This window comes from Anoplophora glabripennis, unplaced genomic scaffold (assembly GCF_000390285.2).
Source record: "Anoplophora glabripennis isolate ALB-LARVAE unplaced genomic scaffold, Agla_2.0 scaffold445, whole genome shotgun sequence".
Lineage (NCBI taxonomy): Eukaryota > Metazoa > Arthropoda > Insecta > Coleoptera > Cerambycidae > Anoplophora > Anoplophora glabripennis.
Window position 1 is genome coordinate 179,531 of NW_019416534.1, and position 14,803 is coordinate 194,333.

Below are 14,803 nucleotides of genomic sequence, written 5' to 3' on the forward strand. Positions count from 1 at the left end.
CAATGTACCTGAATACAGAATGATATTTTATTTACGCATCTAAGTTCTTAACTCTGACATGCAGTATTTTAAAATGAGGACGTAAACCAAAAACTTTTCGAAAATCTTTACGTAATGGTACTATTCAAATTGCGTACCAAAGTAAAGAATCATTTAAGAAGAAAACTATATTCAATTTCAAGCCAATACACATATAATAGAAAAAATAGTAAGACTGGACTGGACAAAGAAACTTCTTGTTTAGTACTCCCTTTCTGTCTTCGTTGAATGAAAATTGTATCTATTACGTTGATTGAAATATTCTTTCAATATTTCAATCACAGTAAAAAAAGGACATTGGTATGACATTTTAGTAGAACGTCCTGTCAACAGATGACGCAATTAAAGATATCACGACTGTCCGTTCAAATTAGTTTCACGTATATATTTTTAAACAATGATTTTATCAAGCTTTTTTACTTTTGTATTATTTCATTTTATGATAAAGTGTGAAATACTAAACACCACCCGTTGCTTTATTAATTCAAATTCAGTCTCTACAAGAGCTAATAAGGCATCGCCATCTAGCAACAATCCCAACAACTTCGATCGACAGGAATTAGTGAACTATACACTCGGTCCTTGATTTGATTCGAAATAAAATCCAAAACACAATTCTGGTTTGCTTTGTCTATGCTTTGCGAGATGGCAGAAGTTTGTCGGATCGCATCTATGTAGTATTGATCAAACTTTTATTATGTTATCAACCTCAGCAGAATTAATATGAATATTTTACAACAAAACACATATATTTCCGTTGTTATGTCCCACTAAAACAGGGTGTGCAGCTACTTCCATATTATATATTAATTATTAACCTCTACAGAAACTACAAAAAGAATTCCGAGTACATTTTTTTTAGTTATTCAGCTTCTTTCCAACAGAGGTATAGGAGTCTCTATTTTTATAAAAGAAAAGCTGAGGCCACTAGTGTTTTTAACAGATTCCAGTACACTCAGTACAGTACATGTTTTTGGATGTTTCCGTCTATTCATAATAATACTCTCATATTTTGAGAATTTTTCTTTGGAAAATCTGAAAAAGTTCCACTATACCATCGATCGTTACAATTTGAACTATCCATTGTTGTTTTAAGCTCATGTAAGTAATGTAAGTTTGTACATATTCATGTAATGTAGAAAATGAACAACATTGAAGTTATATGGGTATTTTCAAATCTACACCTTGATAGGTTAGTTATCCGAGAGTTAGAAATTTTCTCTTATTTAAGTTTACTATTTTAACTCTCTCTCTCCACTATCAAAGGAAAATCTTTTCGATAAATTGTCACCTATACAAGGTACCAAATATGTAAAAAAATACAAAATAACACAAAGTCCCTCAAAAAATAATTCCAGGACGAATCAAAGGATGTTTAAAATGCCTCAGAATTCCTTCAATCAACTCTCGAATCCTTCAAAAAGCATCAAAATTTCTACAAATATTGGGAGTACCTATGTTAATGTCATACATACAAGCATTCACAAATGATTACAAGTCTCGTGGCCAGTAATTTTGTTTCACGAACTGTGATTGGTGTAGATTTTCACGAGCTTCTATTCAACCAACCAGCGATTGTATTATCTCGAGTGTAGCCGTAACGGTTTGTCATTGCAAACGAATCTTTAATATTGACTCCAAGATTTAGAGAATTTTCATTAGCAGTATCTTGCAATGTTGGTTGCCTATGCTCGACAGTCACGTGGCTTGTAAACATTTATGAAGGCTCAGTATATTGCACTAGATATGGTATATCCAATTTTTTTATTTCTCGATTTCACGATTATGACGTGTATAACTATCCACGAAAATTAATTAACCCCATTGCTTTCCAGTTTTATAAGAAAATAAGACTTTAATGTTTATTTCGCGCCTTTCTGTTTAATATTGAACACTTATCACTTACCCCGACACCCCGTATATCTCCGGCTGTCCAAATAATTGTAGCACACAGATTCGCCAATTTTGGGACAGATTATTGGTCACCCCTATGCGGGGCCGGTGGCGGTGGAAGTATTTAATTCCGTAGGAATTAAATGAATGACACCGTTTCAATTTGTTTTGTTGTTAAACTTCCATTGGGATTGTCCCAGTTATTGATTCTGATATATAGCTGTATATCCGCATGACCCACATATGTTACCGGCATGAATAACGCATTTTCAAATTGTCATTTTACATGCTGTTCGCGGAATAAAACTATCGCCGTTCAGCGGGTCGTTTTTTTTAATACTATATAAAAAAAATTGAGCAGCAAATTGAATTGCTTTCAGAAGTAAAATTAATAGAAGGAGGGGGATTTAAGGTATGTGGAAATACAAAAAATAAAGGTCAAAATGCAATATATCAAACGATTCGGCGTACGTAAGCCATCCTCAGAATAGTTTAGTAATTACAACAAAAACTCTAGAAGCGTATGTACTTAGTACTGTCGAATAAGTTGTAATAGTTATTTACAACATAAATAATAATAATAATTTATTTCCGTTAAGATTATATTACAATTGTATAGGAATAGTCAATACAGATATAGGTATAGAGACAACAAAAACAATAAAAATAAAAATATAGGCAACACCCATAAAAGTCAATACAATTTACATCCAATGGATATACAATATAAAGTTACTATAACTACATACACTACAATTATGTTAAAATCCAAGATAGCATCCATAAAAGTCGCACAGATTACATATAATCAGAAAGGGAATAAAAAATTTATGAAAAATGATATGTCACGTACGTTTACAGTTACTTCTCGTCTGGGTTCTGTTTCTTACCTAGAAATTCTCAAGAAATATCAAGATTAGATTGGAAATTAAAAATGAAATTTCACGTTTTTTTATGCACTATCAAACAGGTAGATATTGCAACCAACCAGTCGGCGAGAATATGCTTTCTATGATTCCTAATAAGATTGCACAGTTTTTGAAACTAGAACATCCTGAAGCGTATACAGGCCATTCATTCCGAAGAACATCGTCAACGTTACTGGCTAATACAGTGTCTATAGTGGGAGCAGATAAAAGCATTTACAAATTTTTAGCCACTTTATTTGTCCATTTTTTGACACATTACAGTAAATTTTCCAATTTATTTAACAAATTTAGAACTACCCACTTTGATAAGCAGACAAAATAAAAAAGTGGGCTGACCTGGAGACCTCATTCGATGACCTATGTAATTTAACATAATTTTTACATTTATTAAACGTCCCGAACGTTGGTAGTTTTTTATAATTTCTGCTACAACAGTATTGTAGTCCTGAATTTTGTGGTTCCCTAAAAAGTTTTGAGCGACGCCAAAAAAAACTCAACTACGCCGCTCTCTCAATATGCAGCAACAACTATGTAGTGGATACCACAGTCAGAAGAAAACTGCTACTTCTGCAAGAAGGAAATAATAGGTTTCAATGCAAAAAATAAATCAAACATAGTATACCCAAGTGTTTCTTCAGTGATACTAGCGTAAACACCAGAAGTGATTGATAGTGAAAGGATGGACGTCAGTTCTTTGGTGGATGATGTTCCTGTTACAGTCGAGTACAAAGAGGATGGAATCGGAAACAAAGATAATGTTGAAGCGGAAAGGGAAGAGACTGAAATTGAAATAGAAGAAGGTATTGGCAGGTAGAACAACACGTTTTGTATTGTTCTACGTAAGATTCTGCCATATATATGGCTTTCAGCCTCCTCTTGCATATAAAACTCTGACTTGTGTACTCTTGTAGATTGGGATATTCAATATATCTAGCAATTTTGCGCGGTATTTTCCAAAAGCTATTACAAAGGCTATCAAACAGTCGATCATGTGTTGTTGATGACCTAAGAGTGGCATATTTTCTATAAATTTCAGTAAAAGTTCAATGGTTGTTGGTTTTTGACATTGGATTATCCACAATAAACATAATACCAATATATTTCACGTCCCCAGAGCTTATTTGATGAAACTTGTCTTTTGTTCTTATTGTCAATCGCAGAATCGCTTGTACAACAATTGATATCGTTTTCACTGTGACTTTTCTGGTTCTAAAATTGATGTTACGAAAGTCATCTGCATTACAACAATCACTATCATTTTTAATAACCTGATATCCTTTATAACTTGTTACTGTATCTGTTCGAATAACAGTAGCCGTCAAAGTAACAAAAAATATAGTTCTTATAGGTATAAAAAAATTGACCAAAACGTAAATGTAGAACAGATAAAACCTTGAATCCAACCAACCTACCGAAGATGGCATAAGTCGAAACAGGGGTATATGTGACACATCAATAGAATTTAAAGTCGTAAATAAACTTTTCCAGTAAATAGTACTATTTTTTTTAAATTTTCTGGTAGTACATTTATTAAATATTTTAGAATAGAAAAACAATTACCATCTTACATTTCTCATTTGACTGTTGCCTCTAATTAATATATGTCTTACAATGGAGCTCTAATTGTGCCCATAAACCCGTCTTGTTTCTGTCCCATTCACCAGCTCAAAAACAGGAAGACATTATCCTTTATCCTGATGGCGTACGGGCAATTAACCGCTGTGTGCCCCCCCACAAGCGTATCATCAACAGACCGCCACTCTTGATCTTAGCTACTAACATGCATGAAAATTTCACGGCATACTCTGTCGCATCGGATGCAGCGTTGCCAGGTGTCCAGCTTGACTTACTCTTTCCTCTTTTTCCGGATTTTTTAAACGCTTCTACCCAGAGTTGTATAATATTAAAAACTAGATGTCAGTTCACTCCTTGGCACCTCTAGCCAATCTAGAATGGGCAACAGTTACACATTTTCTAGATGTGGTCCAGAAATAATCGATTGTGAACGCATTTCAAATTAGTTAGTTTTATTTCAGAAAACGCTTATTTGAACTTCAGATTAATTATTATTACTTAAAAAAATCGGTTGTATATCGAATAATCGGTTTTAAGTTAGTTGTATTTCGCTGAAGTCACTTTGTATTCAAGAATTCGGCGAAGATATTTCAGTAAATCTATGAAGTGACAAATTTGTGAGGATTTGAGCAACATTACTATTATCTTGGAATAGCAATGACGATTTACTAAGTATCCCTATCATCCTAAGTATAGGAAGAGTCAGTATGAACAAAAAACTTAGCCTAACTAACAGGTACTTGTCCCTAGTGATATAACAGCAAGTGATCAAAGTCGACGTCCGATCACCTTTCTGAAACGCTTCGAAACCTGACCGATCTTCGGTACGACGTCGGCTCTCGGGAACCTGGTGCCCTCAAACGTCGTGTTCTGACACCGTCGTACAGTGGGGCAGCATCCCAAAAAAGCTGACCAAAAATAAAAATTTTTAGAAATCGACCTGAAATTTGTTTGAATTCGCTTATTACGAATTTGGGGTCAAAATTACATGTGGAGGATTTAATATAGCCGTCAGACGTAGTAGTCCAATTAACTAAGCCTTTAAATCGAAATTTTGTCAACTTGGCTGAATTTTTGATATGAGTTAGTGGTATATTATAAAAATAAGTGAGAGTAATTTTTTGTTCAACCCCCGGCCAAGGGTGGAAAAAGATAAAACAAAGGGCTTTTTCAAGATAACTCAAAAAGGGTAAGAGCTAGAAATTCCTCAACTATACTCCGCGGTCGAAATTATAGAGAGTGACTCATCGCTAGCTTTTGGACTAGTAAGGGGGATGAAGCGTGCTGGGAACGAAAATCCATTGGCGTGTCTGCGTAAAAGGCAACAAGATATAGAAAATAATGAGAAAAGATAATAAAACATAATATCTAACATTTTTTACGGTTTGCTATAACAGGCACTTTGATCCATTTTAATTATTATAGCATTTTAAAACGTCCTAATTGTGTTTTTTTAATTTATAAATTTATTATAGCCATGGAATTAGACCCCTCGTCTACGCTTATGCTATGACGTTTCTCAGGACGGGTTAAATCAAGTCCGTTTACACCCACTAAAAAAGCATTTCCCTATTCCCTACCAAGTGCAAAAGACAGAGATAGAATAGATCGACGTTCAGTGTAACTCGGTCTCTAGACGATTATAGATTCTATCGATGTGCGTAGCGAGCGGCACAAAGATAAATAATATTAAACCGTATAAAAATCATTTTATATTTTATACGCATTATGGTAGTAGTGTTTTTATATTATGCCTTAGTCACTCTCTATAATTTCGACCGCGGAGTATAGAAACATTCTTTTTTGATTTTTGGCCAGCCTTTTGGGAATATGCCCCACAGTGCGTCGGCTGGAAATACAACTTTTAGCTCTTCTCTGGCATCGCCCCCGAGCGTACTTGTCGTTTGGATTAGAAACAGGCGCGAAGTTTGAATATAATTTTTAGTTCTTTTTGTCTGTGTGTCTGTGAATTTATTTTTGAATTCGAATTTGCTTACCTTTAAAATAGAATATAAAATTTGCGATTTAATATTGAAGCAAAAGGAAACAATAAAACAATGGAAGAAACTGAATTAAAAGGATAACAACAGACACAAACGACGGGCGTTACTGAAAAATGCACAAATGTCAATTTAGCGTCGTCAGTAATAATTCGTTTACAGTGAACAATAACAAACTGTTGAGTCTACGCTCGAGATAATGAGATCGCCGATTGATTGAACAAAATCTCCTGAAAAATTGCATCAATCAACAATCCTAAAAATCCTGAGAACTTGAAGATATACCTCCGCAACACAGTCGCAGTAACAGAAGCGGTAGGTCGAGTGGATGTAGTGACGTGTTGTGACGCACCAGCCCCGCAAACGGTGGATCGATACGCCCCCGACCCACACCTGGACTTCTCTCCTGCCGCCTCCACCGCCGCCGCCAGCCTGCTGACCCCCTGAATGCAACTGGTACCCGCAGTTTTTCTTGGGCCCGTTCCGATTTGACGGCCCTTAATAATTCAAGCGTGTTTGCGCATACGCCTCGTAATCGCCATGTTTGTGCCCCGGCTCTGATATTTATGAAAAATTTAATTCGGGACCGACCGTTTCCAGGGATTGTAAATCAAATTGGGTACGCTGGGACGGTTTCCGAATTTATACGTCCGCGGGAGGCAACGTCGGCTGGAAATATCCAGGTTCATACCCTGAGAAAAATGTTTTCTTCAATGGGATAGAGAACGTTCACTTTCTACTTTCTTATTGTTACTTCTTTAGTCGTTTAATAAAATTCGTGTCATTTCCAATAATGTCGAATTTAGCAACATTGAGCTCAGAGGCATACTTTTTATTACTTAATTTTAATAATATTATTTAATTCATCAATAAATACATAGCAATAGAAAAATAGAAACAGAACTATAAATTATATTTAAAAAATCAGTCGTTGATGAATAAAACACAGATCAAAATGTGTGCAAACATAAATAATGAAATAGAACAGCAATAAAAAAGAAAATACAAATAGTTGTTAAAAAATGCAAACAAGTAATTATGATAAATAAACAGTGTGTCTCGTTTTTCAGGTTAACACCTTTGGAAAAATGAGAATGCTGTGGAATTTCCACAAGCCATTTTTTTCACAAATAGTGCCCTGAAGGAAGGTTATATTCTACTAATCATTTTATTGATGTGACAAAACCCTGGCCTACTACGTTTTTCTAGAAAGCGGTATTAGGCATTTTTTTATCAAAAAGATAATATTACCAGGCTATTCAACACTCATCGAAATACACATATACCACAATTGATCGATAATTGTCTATTGAGTGTTTTTTTATGGGGTGCCAAACAACTAAGAAGTATAATAATTAGGTCAAACATTATCATGAAAGTGAAAACAAGTAACAACCGGACAAAGAAAAAATACAGGCACTATAAATTTAAAACTTTTGATTATATTAATTAATTATTATTAAAATAAAAATAATAAAGTACAAAAAAACGTAATGAATTATAAATAGTAAGTTGTTAAACAAGTAAATTGCAAAACGTTAATCTAAATTAAGTTTTAGTTTTCTCCACCAAACCTCCTTCCAGTCGAACACATTTTTCCAATCCCCTTGTTAAATTTAAAAATAAATTTACATAGAGCTGTTGTGGAGTAATCTCTGTACAAGCTTATCTTATGCAATTCATTAGGTTATTCAAATTCCTTGGTCTGTTTTTATAAACCTTTTGTTTTATAAAACTCCAAAAGTAGTCCATAGGGGACAAATCAGGGGATCTTGGTGGCCATAGTACTACTGGACTTATTCCAAAACTGGTGATTAAGCCAGTTAATGACTGCGACAGTGTTGTGGTTTGGAGTTCCATCCAACTGTAAATAAATATTTCTTCTTTCCAATAAAGGAATATCCTATGTAATGTCCCATAATTCATTCATCTGAGATATCATAAAAAAAGAAAGGACCTCTTACTATCTGCTTTAAAATTCCGCAAAACACTTTAACTTTCTGTGAATTACAAAATTAGCATTATTTTCATTTCAAAATCTGATATTTTGAGAATATACGACTCCGTTTGTTGTAAATGTAGCTTCATCAGTAAAAATAATACTGCCCAGAAAATTATCGTCATTTAACTAATTTAAACTGTTTTATATTATGATTTTTTAGACGACGAATTTTGTTTTGCGTACAGTTTAACACCAATCTGGCATTTCGGAGACAACTTTTTGGGTTATTACGAAAATATTGTAATATTACTTGTTGGTGATTTATTGAACCAACAGTTCTTTTGTGTTTTTTGAATACTACACCTTACCAGTTTCAACAAACAACTTGTTGATCCTGCGCAGAGTAATGCAGGATATAGTCTTTGTTTCTTTTTGTTTATGGTTCCCTCATCTTTTGAAGTTTGGCACCCCATAAAAATCACTCAATAGACATCGTTCAAATTTGGTATGTGGGTATTTTGATAGGTGTTGAATTGCCTGGTAATATTATATTTTTTATAAAAACATGCCTAACACTACTTTCTGGAAAAACGACCCCTTCATAAAAATCGTAGTAGACCAGGCTTTTATTACATCAATAAAATGATTAGTAGAATATAACCTCCTTTCAGGGTACTATTTGTAAAAAAATTGGCTTGCGGAAAGTCCACAACCTTCTCACATTTCCAGAGGTGTGAACTTGAAAAACGGGACACGCTGTATAGTACAGTGTGTTCCCGGATGGGGTGCGCATTCTTGTAAACTTTTTATAGTTGATTTTTCAAGAAAAAGTTATTCTTGATAAAATCTTTTGCTTATCTTGGGAAAGAAAGATCTTTCTTTCTTTTATGTGGGTATTTTGTTAACTATCATTCTTTTATAACGAAAAAATATAAATTAATGAAATAAACCTTTCCGCCAAAAGGATAAGTCAAGGGTTATTTTTTATGAAATTAATTTTGTCTAACCAAAAATCTAACACTGAAGAAAGAAGATGAATATAAAACTTAGGATAGAGGTAAGCTAAGTTAAATCTGCTTATTTTGATCGCAGGTACCTCCATATTACACGGAATATTATAACACACTGTATATACCTCTAAATCATTAGTATGCTGTCAGGCAAACTGGAACTCGAGCGCAATTGTAATCATAACTCTGAATCTTCTATAAAAGTGCAGACCACATCTTTTTTCGTTTCCTTATCTTAAAGTTTTATTAACTGAATATCTCTTGGGAATGAAAAATATGATCCGAAAGTCATATACACGGGAGATCTCCGAAATGCGTTTGGCACTACATTTAAAATAGTGATTTATTTAAACTATTGCGTTTTTGATCCTTCTTGTCGTGTCTTAAGAATTAAGAGAGAAAATTTTATGTTTTCGTAGTTTTGCTTACATTTGTACGAGAAAAAGCATCATCCGGAATTAAAAAATTTTCATTAAACGGGACAAAAGAATAGCAATATTTCGCTCACAAATATTTATTTTTATTAATTAAAATAAACATCTTTTTGAGTCTCCTGAAAGTATATACGACCAGAAATTTTATACAAAGACAGATTCCTTTGCAATAACTGTTGATAATGGATGAAACGACCGCAGGTACGCCATAAACAATATTTTCGCTGTCTACTTTTTAAAATCAAGGAATTCAAGATTACGTCTTTCTAGGTCCTTTTTTCCTACCTGGCCCGAATGAAAAAACTTTGCTTTGAATTTGAGTGAAATCGTACTCATCGTATTCTTCTTTCTGTTGTTTTGGCTCGGTAGCTTCGTCGGGTTTCGCAGTCTCGGTGGCAACTTCTTGCTGTTGAGGCGTGGTCAAATCGATCAGGTTATCGTCTATCAATGTCATATCGGGATCGTAGTCGCTCCAAACTACCAAGACGTTCATGCCGGTCTTCTGTAGCTCTTCTCTCCCCTTCCTCGTGATTATGAATCCGTCCTCTTTCCTCACCACTATTATTTGTGGCAGACAGGTTATGTTGTACCTGTGCCTCAGTTCCTCCGCTAGAGCTATGTTCTTGGGTGCGATGGCCGGCCAAGGTCCGTGGTGCTCTCTGAAGGGTTTGTTGAATGGCTTTTCCTCAGTGTCGGAGGACACGTAGATGACCTCCATGCCGATTTCTCTCTTCACGTTCTCCGCGTAGATAGCTTTGAGCTTCTGCAGGAGGTCCACGTCGTCCACCCACGAGGCGGAGAAGTAGTAGATGATGATCTTCGCTTTTTTCAGGTAGTGGGTCGCCTTGTGGGACTGGCAGTCTTTGGTTACCAGTTTCTTTCCCTGTAGCATGTCCATGCTGATGGGTGATTAAAAAGAAGGTGAAATTCGACTGTGAATGTGATAGGTTTTAATATTTTGACACTGACATTTCATAGTTGATATCACAAGTCTATTTTAGAGATATACATCCATCCGCGGACATCCATTTCAACTTTGCCTTTGTTCTTAAGTTCAACAACTTCACTCGAAGTCACATCATTGAAAAACATCATTTAAATGTAGAAATTATAACATACTTAAACGACAAAAATAAAAAATCATGTCATTGGTTTTTAAGTTTACAGAACCTTTTAATTTATTTTCCAAAACAGGGATGAATTAGTTGTTCGGAAATTACTTTGTTCCCTGTACTTTTCGAGATTATTCCTCGGTATTAATCTGACACTAGTGGCAGGGTTCCCTAATTTTTTATGTACTTTTTGCACAGGTATTTGATCAAACATATTAGTATACAGGGTAGATAAAAAAAGTATACTTTTTTAAATAGGACACTATATCTAATTTAATTTAATGATTCTTCGTTTAATTCTAAGCATTTTTTATATGTTATATACTTATATACTTGTCAACGGTATTTGAAATATTAGCAAATAAAAATTGAAATGTAAAATTTTGGGTTCTTATCTAGTAGCAATGGATAAGTCAATAAAAGTGACAGTGACAGTAACTATATCAAGTAATTCAAAAATATCGCTACAAATTGTTGTTAAAAATGCCATACTCGCAAAGAGAAAAACGAATAATTTTAAGTTCGTTCATTCGAAACAACTATAATTCCGCAGCATCGCAACGAGACTTAAGTCGAGAAAGTCTAAGAATGCAAGCTCTTGCAAAAAAAAACAATTAAAAAGCATATTCGAAGAATTTCAACAAACATCAAATCTGAACAGAAAGAAAAGAGTGGTGCAAGATAACGAAGATGCGTAACATAATATATTACTTCCTGTTCAAGAAAATCCAAATATAGCTATCTATAACGCATATTTCAAAAAATTTACAAGAATGGCTCATATTTAAACTTTCTCGAAAATGACCTAGACGATTTTATAGATGAATTACCTTTGCAGCATTTTGGACTTTAGACGTTATATTCCAGCAGGACCGACCCCATCCCATAGCACCTTAAGAGTCAGAAACCACTTAAACCGACGTTTTAACATATGGATTGGTAGAAGAAATGCACCAATTAACTAGCCAGCCGACAGTCCAGATCTTACTCCAATGGACGCGTTTCTACGGGAATATTTAAAAAATTGCGTTTACCAAAATCATATTGAAAATATAAAATATTTAAAACAACTAATTAGGAACGAAATAAATGAACTAAATGAGAACCATTCAGATTTTGTAAGAAGGTCTTTGGAATAATTCAATTTTTAAGAACAATTTTTGGATGATATACAGTGAAGATTAGTATTTTTAGTTGCGAATTTTTTGACATATGAAATTTGTTTTAAATAGAAATGGCAACAGAAAAAACTGCAGGTACTGGGCAACTGAAAATCCTCGTTGAACATAAGTCGGTTGTTTGAGCGGGTATTGTCGAAAACCGAATTCTTGGGCCTTATTTTTTTGAAGAAAATTTAAATGGAGAACGCTACTTATACTTTCTTCAGTTTAAACTCATCCCCGCTTTAGCTGTTGCTTTTTCCTAATCCACAAGATCCACATATTCCTCATAATATCATATGGTTCCTATGGGGCACCTCCTCATTTTGCAATTGCTGTTCAACAATTTCTTGACTTAACTTTCCCTAATAAATGGATTGGACATAAAGGTCCTATTGAGTGGTCACCAAGGTCACCGGATTTAACCTCTTTAGATTTTTTCTTATGGGGTTATTTGAAATCTAAAGTTTATGTGAATAGACCAAATAATATTGATGACCTGAAACAGAATACGCCAGAAAATAAGACTTATTCAAGCAGAGGTAACTGAAAACGTTGAACGGGAAACAATCCTTCGACTACAAAAATGTATTGAAGTAAACGGACAAAACATTGAACATTTATTATAAAGCAATTGTTATTTACATAATATTTTATGAATAAACATTATTATTTTTTCCCATTTATCCACGTTTCAAACGTCATTATTACGAAAACCGCTGATTTAAAAGATATGGTATGTTGTACAAGAACGTGTTCAGAATTTACCGTACAATTCAAGAATGGCACATTATACAGGGTGTTCCATTAAAAAAAATCTATGATGACTGCATATGTTGTTCTTGAGACACCCTGTATACAATTTTCTTATGTCAAAAAATCCACAACGAAAAATACTAATCGACGCGTGCAAGCGTTTTTCCACAAAATAATTACGTGAATTTTAAACGAATTTGTTCCTTTTATCATAAACACACTGTATTTAGTTTTTTTTATTAATTTTTATTTGCTAATATTTCGAAGACGTTGACTTTGAGAATATGACTTGTTATATAAAAAATGCTTACAATTAAACGAAGAATCAATAAATTAATTGAGACATAGGGTGTCCCATGTAAAAAAGTGTATTTTTTATCTACCGTGTATACTAATATGTTTGATCAAAAAGTATAGAAAAAATCCTACAAGCTCACTTTTTTACAAAATTTTACTGCCTCAACATTAAGGAAAATCACCCAGTACATAAATTGCTGTAATTGTCGACGTTGTTATTAATCGAGTCACTGAAGCATTTTGGCTACCAATTTTTTCGGATGGAATGGATTGACGTGAAATTTGAACTGTAGCTAGGGAATAGCCCAACAAACAAAAGTTATATAGTGCCGACGTGTGCTTCTACTCTAGGGGTGGATACCACCCCTTCTGGAGGGTGGGAATTTTTTATTAAAAATAGACGATTCGACAGAGGGACGAATTGTAAGCAAAAAATGTCCTATAAGAATTTTTTGTACAGTCAATGCTTTTTGAGTTATTTGCGCCTAAACATGTTCGTTTTTAGCCCAAGAAATGCGTGTTTTTGTGCCATTTTTCGCGAATATCTCAAAAGCTACAAGTTTTATAAAAAAAAATTTCATAAGCAAAAATGAAGGTAATTAAATAGCAAAGAGATTGGTTTTTCTTTATTTTTGTAGGTGGTATAGAACCAGAGTTATGACTCCCAGAAATTGAAGTCAATAATCGAAACGTTCAACGTCCTGTAGCGGAAAAATTAAAGGTTTTTCGAGGAAAACTTATATAACACTTATTAAAGTTCTTGAAAAGATCTTTAAATTGAGTGTTGGTAAAAGTCGTTAGCATGAAAACTAATGAAGTTACAATCAAAATAAAATGATTGTCTTGATTTTTGAGAAAAAAAATTGGTATTAAAGTTAATGACTTGACGGAAAAAAATTAAACGTATTCCTTCTGCAATTTACTTTATTTATGTATTAACAGTAGATTCTGGGAATTTGAACGATTTTAGAAGCCTAAATTTAAAAAATATTTCATTTACTTTTGAATAAAATTTTTCAATTTTTTAAAAAATCTCCTTTTTTCAAAATATTTCAAAAACTAACAAAGTTATTAAAAAAATGATAGAATAAGAAATTGTAGGTTTTTTCTTACTGAAAATTTGTTTTTTTTTTTAATTTTTGTAGGACAAAGTTATGACCGTTAGAATCTCAGCTAAGCCCCAAGACTGAATATCGTGAGCCCTTTTAGCTTACAAATCTAAAACACGAAGGGCTCAAAAAACTCCTAATCACAGAACTTAAAGTGCTTTAAATTCCCTACAAAATGGTTTTTTGAGTAAATTTGTAACTTTAAAATTACAAAAGTATGGTAAAAAAATTAATCGCATTTTTTCGGTAAAATTTTCGGAGCGGGTAAATTACCATCATCTGTGTGTATTTTGGAGCACTTGTGAACTGATTAGAGTAAGTATTATAATAATAATAATAATAATAATAATAATAATAATAATAATAATAATAATAATAATAATAATAATAATAATAATAATAATAATAAAATTAATTATATCAAACTCACAGATAATTTTTAGGAAATTTTTCTATAAGGGGTAGGGCTTTTTATGAGGGGTAGGTCTTCCATAAGGGTTTTTGGGTGGCTGAAAAGTTGCAATATATCATAGATCATTTGAAAACC

General features: G+C 33.5%; 1 protein-coding gene across 1 annotated transcript; it reads right to left on the reverse strand.

The window, feature by feature from the left end:
• Window positions 1-10,078: 10,078 nt before the first annotated feature.
• Window positions 10,079-10,720, reverse strand: LOC108909287 (nucleoredoxin-like protein 2). The gene has a single exon (XM_018713592.1). It carries the CDS (start codon window positions 10,718-10,720, stop codon window positions 10,079-10,081), a length of 642 nt encoding a protein of 213 aa, XP_018569108.1.
• Between the last annotated feature and the right edge of the window lie 4,083 nt (window positions 10,721-14,803).

Excerpts from the sequence above, each read along its gene's own strand:
- LOC108909287 (XM_018713592.1), bottom strand. The coding sequence starts at position 10,720 with ATGGACATGCTACAGGGAAAGAAACTGGTAACCAAAGACTGCCAGTCC.